The sequence below is a fragment of the Ochotona princeps genome, chromosome 15, assembly GCF_030435755.1.
Source record: "Ochotona princeps isolate mOchPri1 chromosome 15, mOchPri1.hap1, whole genome shotgun sequence".
NCBI lineage: Eukaryota > Metazoa > Chordata > Mammalia > Lagomorpha > Ochotonidae > Ochotona > Ochotona princeps.
Genome location: NC_080846.1, coordinates 33,872,287 through 33,884,746, shown reverse-complemented (window position 1 = coordinate 33,884,746; position 12,460 = coordinate 33,872,287). Strand labels below are relative to the sequence as shown.

Here is a 12,460-nt window from a genome sequence, read left to right as displayed (position 1 = left end):
TTTTAAAGAAAGCTGTTCCCTCCACCAAAGTCTATCAGTTGCTTCTACATTCATGATCTTTGAGAATTAGGGTTAACGGCATCTTTTTGTTCAAGTTCAGAATGCTGGTTTTGAATCACTGCTATTGTTTCCTAGCCAGTTTTCTGCTAATGAGCCTGAGAAGGCGGTGGGAAGATGGTCTGTGTTTGAGCCCCTGTGCCTGTGTGGGGGACAGGGAAGAAGCTCCTGGCTCCCAGCTTCAGACTGGACCAGAGCTTGCCACTACAACGCTTGGGGAATGAAACAGCAGATGGAAGATCTCTCTCTCTGCCTCTACCTGTCTCTCTTGGTAATGCTGATTTTCAATTAAAGTAAAATAAAGCTTTTAAAAAACAAAGAAAATGCTTTATTCTCTTTAGGACTCGAGCTTATTGAGAGATAATTAAAAGGCAATAATATTTTTTTAAATTTATTTTATTGTATTGTTGTTGACAATCTTTACATAGTTAATTACAGTTAAAGGAAAAAGAAAAAAAAAGGTTCAGGGGGATAGGGAAGTGGGTAATGCTATTATGTCCATATTGTTTCCATCATGTATCTGAGGTAAAGGGGGATATTGAGGGAGAAGCCCCACCCGGTTTCCCGCCCACCCTAAGTCCCGGATGTGGGGCATGCTCTGAGATATGTGCTCAAGTGGTGTTAATAGTTCTCCAGTTATGAATCACTGCCAGTTTCGCTCGATGAGGTCGTCCACCAATTGATATGGTCCATCATAAAGTCTCCGTTTGCCCCATATTTCGCTGCCAACATATAGCTGAGATGAATGATTGTCCTGTTCTGTCTTCTGTCTTTTCTTGGTTAGAGTTCTGAGTCCAGCAGTTCGATTGGGGAGATCTCCAAAGATACTTTGAGGTATTCCCAGATTAGTTTCTTGTATGTTCTAGCAAGCACAGGGCCCGGCACAGTCCATCACCCTGATCAGCTGGTGGTTGCAATTGCTGTGTTGGTTCTGTTTTCGGTCCCGAGTTGCACTGGAACCAACGGGTGTTGCAGTCCAGTCTGGTTCGGCCCTTACCTCAACCAGTGGGAGCTGCAGCCTAGTCGGGGTGACCCACAATAACCCCCATCAGGCCCGCCCCCTACCCTGGTTTGCCAGTATGTGTAGCAGAAGACCAGTCTGTCCCCCATCCCATTTGGCTCTGGTACTTGTTAATGGGTATTAAAGCTTAGTTCTATCTAACCAACTCAACCATCCAGCCCTCACAGATGTTGTTGAATGCCTCTCTATCTAGCCATCCCAGCCCCCATCCTAGTTTTCATGCCCTCCCACGGGAATAGTGACCCAAGAAGGGGGAACCCAATTTTTCCCTCCCAGGTCTCTCTGTCCCGGTTTATGCACTCTTTAGGTGGTCCTGTGATTTGACTCGACAGAATTAGTCCCCAGTGCCAGCTTCTGCCAGCTGATGCTGTGGCCCTGATCTAGTCCACATGCAGCGCACAGGTGTTGTAGCCTTGCTTAGTCGGGTCTGTCTCTATCCCAGCCCACGCTCTCCAGTGGGAGTAGCTGTCCGGCGAATCCCCCCACCAGCTCTTCCCCTTTCTTCCTGGATCTCACGTGTGCTGGATGGGTGCTGCATTCATATCTAGTACAGGCAACCACGCCCTGGCATTCCATAATGTGTACTGGTAGGCAATAGTATTTTAATGTATTAGTACACTAATACAAGAATTTTAATCATATGATGATGATATAACTATCACCACTGTAAAGACAGAACTGCTTTTTCAATTTCAGAGGTTTAAACAAATAGAGAGCTGTTGTTCTTCTTCATAACAAGTTGAGAGATAGGCACTGACTTGCAAGGATTTAGCAATCCAATACAACCAGAACAGATTCCTAGGCACTTCTATGGGCTCTTTTTTTTTTTTCTTTATTGCGGGACCCTGCACCTGCATGTGGAGACCCAGAAGAGCTCCTGGCTCTTGGCTTCAGATTGGCTCAGCTCCAGCCATTGCGACCACTTGCGGAGTGAACCATCAGACGGAAGATCTTCCTCTCTGTCTCTCCTCCTCTCTGTATATCTGCCTTTCCAATAAAAATAAATAAATTTTTTTTAAAAGAAAAAATTTAAATAGCAATTCTTATAAAATAAAGATCATTGTTAAAGTTTCAAAAACAACACTAACTTGTTTCTTTACTCTTTTAGCCCCAGTGCGTAACACACTGGATAGAATAGTTTTGAAATGAATGTTTGCTGCACAAGTGTACAAAAGACTATTAACCAGCTCACTATAATTCCATTGTACTTATCAAATTATCTTATCCCATAAGGATAATTTAGAGTAAGCTCTAAATATACAAAATGCTTCTAAATCTTTTTTTTTAAACGATTTTTGTATTAGAAAGACAGATCTACAGAGAAAAGGAGAGGCAGAGAGAAAGATCTGTCCACTACTTCACTCCCCAAGGACAGCTATGGGAAGCTCTGAGGTGCTGTGAAGCCGGGACCCAGGCGCTTCCTCCAGGTCTCCCACATGGGTGCAGGGTTGGCCCTGGGCCTTCCTCCACTGCTCTCCCAGGTCACAAGCACCGAGCTGGATGAGAAGTATCCACGAAGGATCCTGGTGCATGCAAAGTTAAGATTTAGCCACCAAACCATTGTGCCAGATCCAAAATATTTCTACATCTGTGGTATTTATGCAAAGGTGGAAACCATTTATGCTAAAATTTATGGAAAAATTCTTGTGTATGAGTTTTATCAATTGTTTGTCCTGCATTAGGGATAGAATGCATTGACCTAATGAAATACGCTCAGCAGTGCTATAGCTAAACACCAGACCTTTGGGACCCAGAGATTGTGGAGAACTGCAAGTCCCACTGACTCTTCTATTAGCTTATCATCTTCTTCTATTAAGAACGCTCTCAGGGAATCTGGGAAAATCTCATAACTTATTATGCCTATGTTCCTCAAAATTTTACAAAGGCTTCTATAGGTGTCCTTGAAAAGTTAAAAGGTAACGATGCATGTTGTCCCTGAGGCAATGAGAAACAAAGGGAGTTCATAAGGTGACACAGCTTAAGGAAATGAAAATGATGTCTACAGGCCTTGACCTGAGTCTATAACCAGACTGTGTCCACTACGGCTCACTTTTGAAAGGCAACTAATCAGAGTCTCCTGTGTTTTTTTACATGGGGAGAAAATGACTGGCAGTAATATTGGACTCATTTCATTGAATCAGTATTATAATCATAATGGGAGATTAAAATATTATTTCACTTTCATTTAGATTGATGAGTTTGCTAGTTTCATAACTATTTAATTGCACTTTTACAACAACTCCTTATTTAATAGTAGCCACTTTCTAAATCCTAGATATGTGTTCAAAATATAAATAAATTCATCTGTAAGCTTTTGTTTGGCTGCTTGCCGCCAAAGGAGTCATGGTTTAATGCTGTGTTAGCATTAGAAAGCCTGATAGAGTTAAAAGAAGGAAGATTTTGAAGGCAGATGAATAGAAGTTTGAATGCCAGATCTGTAACCAAATAACTGTGTACTCAAGGATGTACCGTTCTCTGGGCTTCTATTTCCTTCGGTGCACAGTTCCTGAATAATCAGCTGTTAAGAATTAAAAGAGCTCATGGATATAAAATGGTTAGCATTATAGTTGTCCTGGGGGAGTCCTCATTAATGCATGCCAATATCATAATAATTTATTCTAACAATTATTTCTTGAATATTTACAAGATGCCTTACTCAGCACTATATGTATATTCCTTTTTTAAAATATATTTTTATTTCAAATTCTGAATTATGTGGTACATTTTCATATAGGCTGGGATTCCCCTTCAAACACCCACCCCCTGACAGATTTTCCCCATTTTACTACAATAGTGTAGTCCTTCATAAGGAATCATAATTCTATTAGTCTCTTATTTAAGTGTATTCTTATGGCTTACTAATTGCTTGATGTAAGAAGAAAAGAGAGCTGGGCCCGGCGGCATGGCCTAGCGGCTAAAGTCCTCGCCTTGAAAGCCCCGGGATCCCATATGGGCGCCGGTTCTAATCCCGGCAGCTCCACTTCCCATCCAGCTCCCTGCTTGTGGCCTGGGAAAGCAGTGGAGGATGGCCCAATGCATTGGGACCCTGTACCCACGTGGGAGACCCGGAAGAGGTTCCTGGTTCCCGGCATCGGATCGGCGTGCATCGGCCCGTTGCGGCTCACTTGGGGAGTGAATCATCGGACGGAAGACCTTCCTCTCTGTCTCTCCTCCTCTCTGTATATCTGGCTGTAATAAAATGAATAAATCTTTAAAAAAAAAAAAAAAAAAAAAAGAAGAAAAGAGAGCTGTATTCCAATGTCAGGTGTTCTCAACTTCAGCACTACTGACATTTTTGCTGATAGGTCTTCACTTGTAACAGCTTCCGTGGACTGTAGCAGGTTTGGCATCATCACTAGTCATGATGGTTTAGTAGCACAGCCCTGTTTATGACATTCGGAAACATCTACAGACATTACCTAGTGTCTCCTAGTTGCCAAAATCACCTACAGTTGAGAACTGCATAGTCTTTATGAAGAACATCTGTAGATCGCTAGTTTTGGATTCTTTCCAGAAGATATTGTGATCAAATAAGAACCATTAAATAACAGTAGCAGGGGTCTGTGTTGTGGTATATCAGATTATACTGCTACCTCCAAGGCTGGCATCCCAAATGATTGTCAGTTCAAGTCCTGGCTGCTCCACTCCTTATCCATCTTCCTGCTAATGCACCTGGAAAAAAAGCTGAAGATGACTTACGTGCTTGGGCTCCTGCACCAAGGTGGAATACTTGGATGCAGCTTCTGGCTCAGCTTAGGCCTGGCTAGCCCTGGCGGCTGCGGCCTTTGGGCGAGTCAATCAGCACATGGAAGATCTACTTTTACCATCTTTCCTTTCTCTTTGTCTTCATTTTCTCTCTCTCTCTCTCACCTCTCTCCATAGATTTAGATATAGAAATAGATAGTATGTATGTAATTCTGCCTCTCAAATATATAAATCTTGAAATATAAAGAAATAATAGCAATAATAATTAATATCTGTTAAGTTTACTACATGTGATAAGGATTTCTTATTTAGTTCTCATAAGAGACCCAGAGGTTTGTTACTTGGTTAAAGCATGCTTTCCACTGAGAAAGTATCATCTCAAAAGAAATCAAGGCACTGAGCAACTCTGAAGAGCTGGTATGTGGTACACTCAGGGTAGGTGCCCATGCCATCTCCAGAGCCTTTGCAATTATCCATACAAGTGAGCCCCTGGCAGAGCCTGTTCATTCACCATTCAAATTGGAACGACAAAGATAATGTTTCTTTATTTGCAGTACTTATTTTTTTAAATTATTAATTATTTTGCATTATGTGACAGTTTCATAGGCTCTGGGAATCTCCCCACTCCTTCCCCCGCCTCCCCCTGGTGGATTCCTCCACGTTGATGCAGTATTACAGTTCAAATTCAATCAAGATTCTTTCTTTGCAAACATATACCAAGCATAGAGTCCAGCTACTTATTGTCCAGATGGGTCGAACAATTTCTTGGGGAGACTATTTCTGGTCTATTTGCAGTACTTATTATGCATTTTTCCTAGGCATTTTAACTTCCCAGTTATTTGCAAAATTATTTTCTGTATAAACCACTTTGGATAAGAAAAGAGAAATCACGTTCTCTGGAAGATTTAACCAAAATTAATTTCAGATGGCTAGACACCAAAGAGAATGACACTCATTCAGTGGGGGAGGACAGGAATGTTTGACAAAGAAGATGCCATTTGAGCTGGGCCTCATCATGTTAAATTTGCATAAGTGTATGTTTCACAAAGAAAGGGCATCCCAAGCAGAATAAGCAGAATATGTAAGGTTGGACAATGGGTAGAAGTTGATATCTTTGGGGAATAGTGTGAGGAAAGAAAATAGGAAAGTAAGACTAGAGAGAAAGCTGGGTATTGTCTTGGCTTCTGTGGGCACTTGACTTTGCCACCTATCCTGTAAGGGCAGCAGATAGCCATGAGCACAGATGGTCACAACAATATAATGGGTAGATAGTGGGGATACCCAATTGAGTCATGACCGTAGCACTTTGGAAAAGAGTCAAGATAAAGTTCAGTTTACTTTTTTTAGGATTTATTTTATTTTTATTGGAAAGTCAGATATACAGAGGGGAGGAGAGACAGAAAAGAAGATCTGTCCGTTGATTCACTTCCCAAGAGGCCACAATGGCTGGAGCTAAGCCAATCTGAAGCCAGAAACCAGGAGCCTCTTCTGGGTCCCCCACATGGGTGCAGAGTGCCAAGGCTTTGGGGCCGTCCCCATGCCAGGCCCTAAAGTGAAGTTTATTAAGACGAACAGATCATGGAAAGCCCTGCTCTTCAGTACACTGCCAGAGCAAATAAGTCGAATTTATCTTTGGAAAAGATGTCTGTGCAAAAAAAAATGATACACCTTCAGGGAAATATTATGGAAACAGGCTGAGCAGCTGTGTCAGTGACGCGTTTCTGAGTCTACAAATGCCCTCTGGAAAGTTGCCTTGTCCCCATTCAGATTTCGCACAGAAGTGGAACATTCCATCTGCTTAGTGGAGTTCAAAGCTGAAAGGCAGATTCTGTGTCGTGTTGCTGCTTTTCTGGTTCAGACTACTTTGCTTCTTTCTAACTATGTTGTCTGGGAAAGGTGAGTCCGCATGGGTGGAGAACCAAGCAAAAGTAGCTGAGGATCAATGAACCAGTCAGAAATATTCCGTAAGTGGATAAATACATTAATTTTGAATTCACTTTATTAACATTTCACTTGAAGCAAGATAAATAAGATTAGTGGAAGAGGGCTTGGAAATCTTCACCTCCCTTGTAGTTCTCCTTTCAGTTTTTAAACTGAAATAGCTGATCAATCACTACACAAGGAAAACTCCAGCACTCGGCCAAATGCATTACTATGAGCTACACATAATGAAATAGTTTTACAATTATATTACTTAAATCTAAAATGAGCATATTCTACATGTTTAATTTTGAATATTTTTTCTCTCAAATATCATCTGGAAACTGTACTTTCAGCGACACTTCTTATGCTTCAGTTTATTTTATCCCTAATGGAAGGCATCCCTGGAAATTCCGATGGAAAGTATTTTATCTAATATGCTTTAACAAGTCTTTAATTTCATCTAAAATCATGATTATTAATAATATCTGCTGTTTAAGGCATGCCATTAGGTGCCAGAGGTCCTGAAAGTATTTAACCTTAATAAATATTCATTCTTTATTATCAGACAGGCAGAGAGAGGGTTAGAGTAATGTAATAAAGCCCTGTAATTCCCTAGTTGTACTGGAAGGCTCTGAGATCCGTGACTCAGCAACCTGTCTGCTTCTCACGACATCTTTCTGGTCCAGAGCGCATGTACATCCTAGCTATTGCACCTGAATGTTAACCTGAGCCTATATGGAGGTGCTGAGCTGAGTTACCCATCCTAAGCATCCTTTACTTGTCTTTGCGCTAGAATATCATTTTGCTCTATACTTAAAAGATTCATTGATTTCCTCAGCTACTCATATTAAAGTAAAATACATCAAGTAGATTAACCTACAAAGATTCAAAGATGTGAAATGTATCATACTGTAAAGTAAAACACTCCGATACCATAGAATTTGTGTTGAACAAAGGAGTTAGCCTAACTTTGTGGAAAATTAATCTACAAAACTATTTTAAAGTGACACCACATTCAATAAGTGAATATAGATATCATTTTACTCATTCAAGATCTACAACTATATGTAATGAGAACTTTAAAAAAAAAACGTAAAGGTTTTGTGTTGGTAAACATAGGTAGCCAAATTTAAAATTTCTTGAAATGGATAATTTCTCCACCTTAACACTGTCCCCACTCTTAAAAAAAAAAAAAAACTTGGTATTTTTGTTCCAAATCAGCAGATAATTGATTAAGATATACTAGATTCTTCTGACCAGGAACTTTTATTCTAAAAAGAAAAGTTTATACTATATCTACAATAAAGCATAGACATTCTTAATGTTCTTACACAGTCTTTTTTTGTGTGAACATTTTAGGTGTATCAATATATGCATGAAACGATAACTGTGAATGGCTGTCCTGAATTCCGTGCCAGAGCCACAGCAAAGGTAAGGCTTGAGTAACTTTAAAAACATACTTGACCCCAGTGATCTAGTAATTGATTGTGCGCGTGTGTGTTTCAGGTATTCTCGTGTGTACACTGTAAGAGAATTTAGACATCAGTGGCAGCCCAGAGTCTAGAACCAGTACTACTTCTCAGGTAAAAATCCTAATGGAAAATTGAACGTTTCTGCTGCTTCTGTAGCTTAAGAAAGGAGAATGATTTCATTGAACTTGCTAAATGTCCATTTGGCACAAGCAAATCTACCAGTTCAAATACCACGTGGTTTTTCTGACACATTCGTCGCATCCAAAAGGCCCTGCATCCTACTCAGTGCATGAAGATGGGCTTGCAAAGGCCTAACGACTTGATTTAAGGCCAGACATGAGATGAACTGGCAGCCAGTGATCGAGAATTCCTTTTTGTGTTCAGCTGAGCAGTGTGTGGCCTGCCAGAAGATAAGCAGTGCTCACATAAAGAAAAGGCCTTTTTCCTTTTGTGCCAGTGTCAACGTTTGCTCTTTAAAAACTCAAATCTAGAGACTGTAGGCATCCTACTAATGAAAATGTTACAACCAAGGGACCATGAGGTTTTCTGGCAAAGTGTTAGGAAACAATAGTTTCAAACCAAAATTACCGATGCTATTCTTACTTTATAAATACAGAACTGTTATAATAGAAGCTTACCTTCTTTTTAAAGGCTTTTGTCCTTCTAACATTAAATAAGAAGTAAGAACCAGTGAAAAATAATCTGAATTCTTAATATAATTCTTTTGTGTTACACCATTTCTTGTTTAGTTTCACTCCTGAATTCTTAGTTTGTTTGTAACTGAACACTGTAGATTGGGAATTTTTATTTTTTTAACTCAGGACAAAAAAAGATGGAATATTATTATCATGACATCATGCTTTGCTTGTACTGAAGTGGAAACACACACACACAAAATGATCCCTACATGGTTTAATTAAGGGGAAAGTGAATTATGTAATGTTTTACCATTCTCATTTCTTATTCATGTAGAACAGCAGGATAGCAGCATAATGTTGCAATAGCACAATATTTTCTGGTTGTTTCTGGGCTGTCTGCATTGCATCCATGTCAGCCATTAAAAACTATGCATGACAATAAGGTTTGCATGAGCAAATGCATGCAGCTAAAAACAAGCCATTATTATCATATCATTCACTATCTTTCACTAAATGCAGTCAGTAGCATAATGCTAAATTGATGTGATAATGCTGTGTGTGGAAAAGGAATGTACAGTCATTGGGAATCAATATTTTCACAGCATAGAGTAAATCATTTTATAGTGGACATTTAGTCAACTGTGGTTAAGGCAGCTAATGGAAATGGAAAGCAAGCAAGAGAATCTTCTCTTGAGAGAAGCTACTAAAATACTGTTTTATTTCTATGGGGAGTAAGAACTAATGGTAAGTTTTTTTGGCACTTATTTAAAGGAATTAATCTATGGATTTAAAAATAAGATAATTTCCATATGAAATGATGATTCCTTATCTCTGTAGGCTTAAAACCTTGGACTGTTTTCATTTCGCCTCTGTCGCTACAGTAGTTGAAATATTGATGGAAGACGTAGGGAGTAAACATTTTGTTCCAGATGAGAGAATACCCCACAGTAATTCAGAATGTTGGTAGGGAATCACAATAGTATGCTTGAATTTATTAGTACATTTTAGATTTCAGCTTCTTTTATGACGTCTCAGTTTGAGGGGAAAAAAACGTAAAATTGCTAGGCCAGAGGGCTGGCAATAGCAAGACTGTATATGCATTCACAACGATATAAACATCTTGGAAGTGCTGCTCAACTTCCTGAATAAATTTTTAATGAATATGCATGTGCTAGCCCCAAATCTGACTGTGTATCCTACACACAAAAAGGACAAGACAACCTCTGCCTTCAAGGTGCCTTTAGTCAACATATAATTATAACATAATTATAATAGTAGGTAGTAACTAGTAGGCAGACCCTAACTACTGGCAGCCTGGGAGCAGAAAGAACTGCACTTTACTGGTGTGATTAGGATCGATTTTGATGGAGTTTTTGCAATAATGAATAACTTCTGGAAATCTAGAAATAGCTGAGTGAGGCTTCCCTCCAGAATGAAATCCCAGATGGCATCTAAGCAAAGAAAGGTCTTGCCTTTTCTATTCTTTCTTTCACAGGAGAATGCTATTAGAATGTGTAGACAGTTGCCTGTGCTGCTTCCTGTAAATCTAGGATTAGGCTTATGACCTCGACTGATCACCAAAAGACCATATTTTCTTTCAGGCAACAGTTGCAGCTTTTGCAGCTAGTGAAGGCCACTCCCACCCTCGGGTAGTCGAACTGCCAAAGACTGATGAAGGCCTTGGCTTTAACGTGATGGGAGGAAAGGAGCAAAACTCCCCAATTTATATCTCCCGCATCATTCCTGGAGGGGTGGCTGAAAGACACGGAGGCCTCAAAAGAGGAGACCAGCTGCTCTCAGTGAACGGAGTGGTATGTTCATAAAATAACCCTTCTTTCCTAAGTTTGTTCTCTCTCTCTGTTTTCCTGATGTTAACTGAAATCAAGTGTTGAAATGATAAAGCACAAATTACAAGTCTGTATCCAGGCAGCTTCCTAAGCATTGATGAATATTGAACCTGTCTGTAATTTTATATTTTTAGGTCTCATTCCTGTTACTCAGCTGTAACAAATATTGAGTGATGGGTTGGGAAATTATCAACTAGCAGAATCCACCCATCCTCCCACTCTTACCACTGTAATTGAACTCATGTTCAAGACACTACTTTTACGCATATTTTTAGATTTGAAGTGTTTTTTATACAGAATGGAACTTTCTCTCATTTTAACTAAAGAGGAAGGATAGTCTTAATGTTTATATAAGTCTTAATGTTTATATACAAACTGAATAAAAACTTATCTGTTCAGGATTCTTTATAATCACAGTAGACCAAGAAGGTTTTAGCCTGTCTTTCCCTCCACCAAAAGAAGTCAGATGGCATTACCAATCATCATGTATGTTTCCGTTTTCAGATAGAATTAAAATATGCAACAATTCAATGTTAAAATGTTAAATATGACTATTTTACAGTCTCATAATCTTTGGATGCTTCATGTGACAAATCATTTTCTCTTCCTAACTTTTACTTACATCAAATGTAAATAACCTAAAAGCATAAATTTCAGAAATATAAACAGGAATATATCAGTATTTACCTTTTTACTAACCTAAGGTCTTTTCTCTAAGAAGTTAGGGTTTCTGACATGGAAACTAACTTTTGAGTTGTGACCATACTGATTTATGCTTAGAGCACAATATCCAAAATAAAATGCACTTGGAGCATGATATTTTATTGGTAATTATGGGTTAAAGATATTCTGTATTTATATTTTGAATTTTGTTCATTTTTTTGTTTTCAGCCTGACAAGTAGTTTTAAAGAATTCAAAAAGATTCATTCAGTTCTAGTGTTGTTTAATTTCCACCGTTTTCAACCATGAATATGTTACAACATTTCAGCATTCAAAATTTAAAATGACCATTTCATTTACTTTCTTTCTGTGTAGTAATGCTTTGGGATAAACTGTTATTGACCTTTAGCTAGCTATGACTTTTTCAAAGCATATTTCCACAAATTATTTCTGAGCTGAACTTTCTGGTTGAGGACTCTAGAGACAAGTCACACAATTATGCCACACACGAATCTGTGCTTTTGTGTAGGAATTTACATTTCTTTGTATATATTGGGAAAATCAAAATAGGAAAGACAGCCCAAAAATAAACCTCTAAAATACATTAGTTATATCAAGCAACCAATATATGCAAAATCAATTTAGTAGGTGACTGATTCTGACCCATCTGTCAAGGGAGCTAAAGTGCAATTATTTAATCATACATTTGCAAGGAACAAAGCTGTAGTCATTTTGCAATCACTCACCGAACTTCTTGTGATGACTTACTAATGTACCTGAGAGGCAGTTGGTCGCCTTGGAACAATGATTATGATTGTGAATTATACGTTCCTTATTCCCCCTGAATTTCCTTGTTCAAAACAGCTGAATCCATGGCTGCTGAATAAGGAGACGTAGGTGAGGTACCTTCTTGTGCCACCCATGCCCCAGAGTTGATTTCGCTAGTTATATGATGCAAATTTGAAAATGCATACAGGCATTTTAACATTTTTTTAGCAAAAAAGAAATCAGTCATAAATTCATACAGGCTCTTTCATAAATCTAATGGAACCACAGTTTTCTGTCCATTCAGATATTTCTGTTAGAACCTTGGGGAAAAACATCCCCTTGAGGTGGACTGGACAAACTCCAGAGCC

The 12,460-nt window shown here is 39.0% G+C and overlaps 1 protein-coding gene across 3 annotated transcripts in view; it reads left to right on the top strand.

Moving 5' to 3' along the window:
• The window catches only part of LIN7A (lin-7 homolog A, crumbs cell polarity complex component), a 153,024-nt gene that overhangs the window by 97,039 nt on the left and 43,525 nt on the right, over positions 1-12,460 (top strand). For 2 of the 3 annotated variants that reach the window (XM_004583064.3, XM_058673509.1), the window contains exons 3-4: positions 8,066-8,137; positions 10,418-10,627. In XM_004583064.3, the coding sequence (XP_004583121.1) occupies positions 8,066-8,137; positions 10,418-10,627 (282 nt within the window). Of the gene's footprint in view, positions 1-8,065; positions 8,138-8,210; positions 8,290-10,417; positions 10,628-12,460 lie in introns of those variants that run through there. The other variant, XM_012926340.2, reaches the window with a different exon arrangement.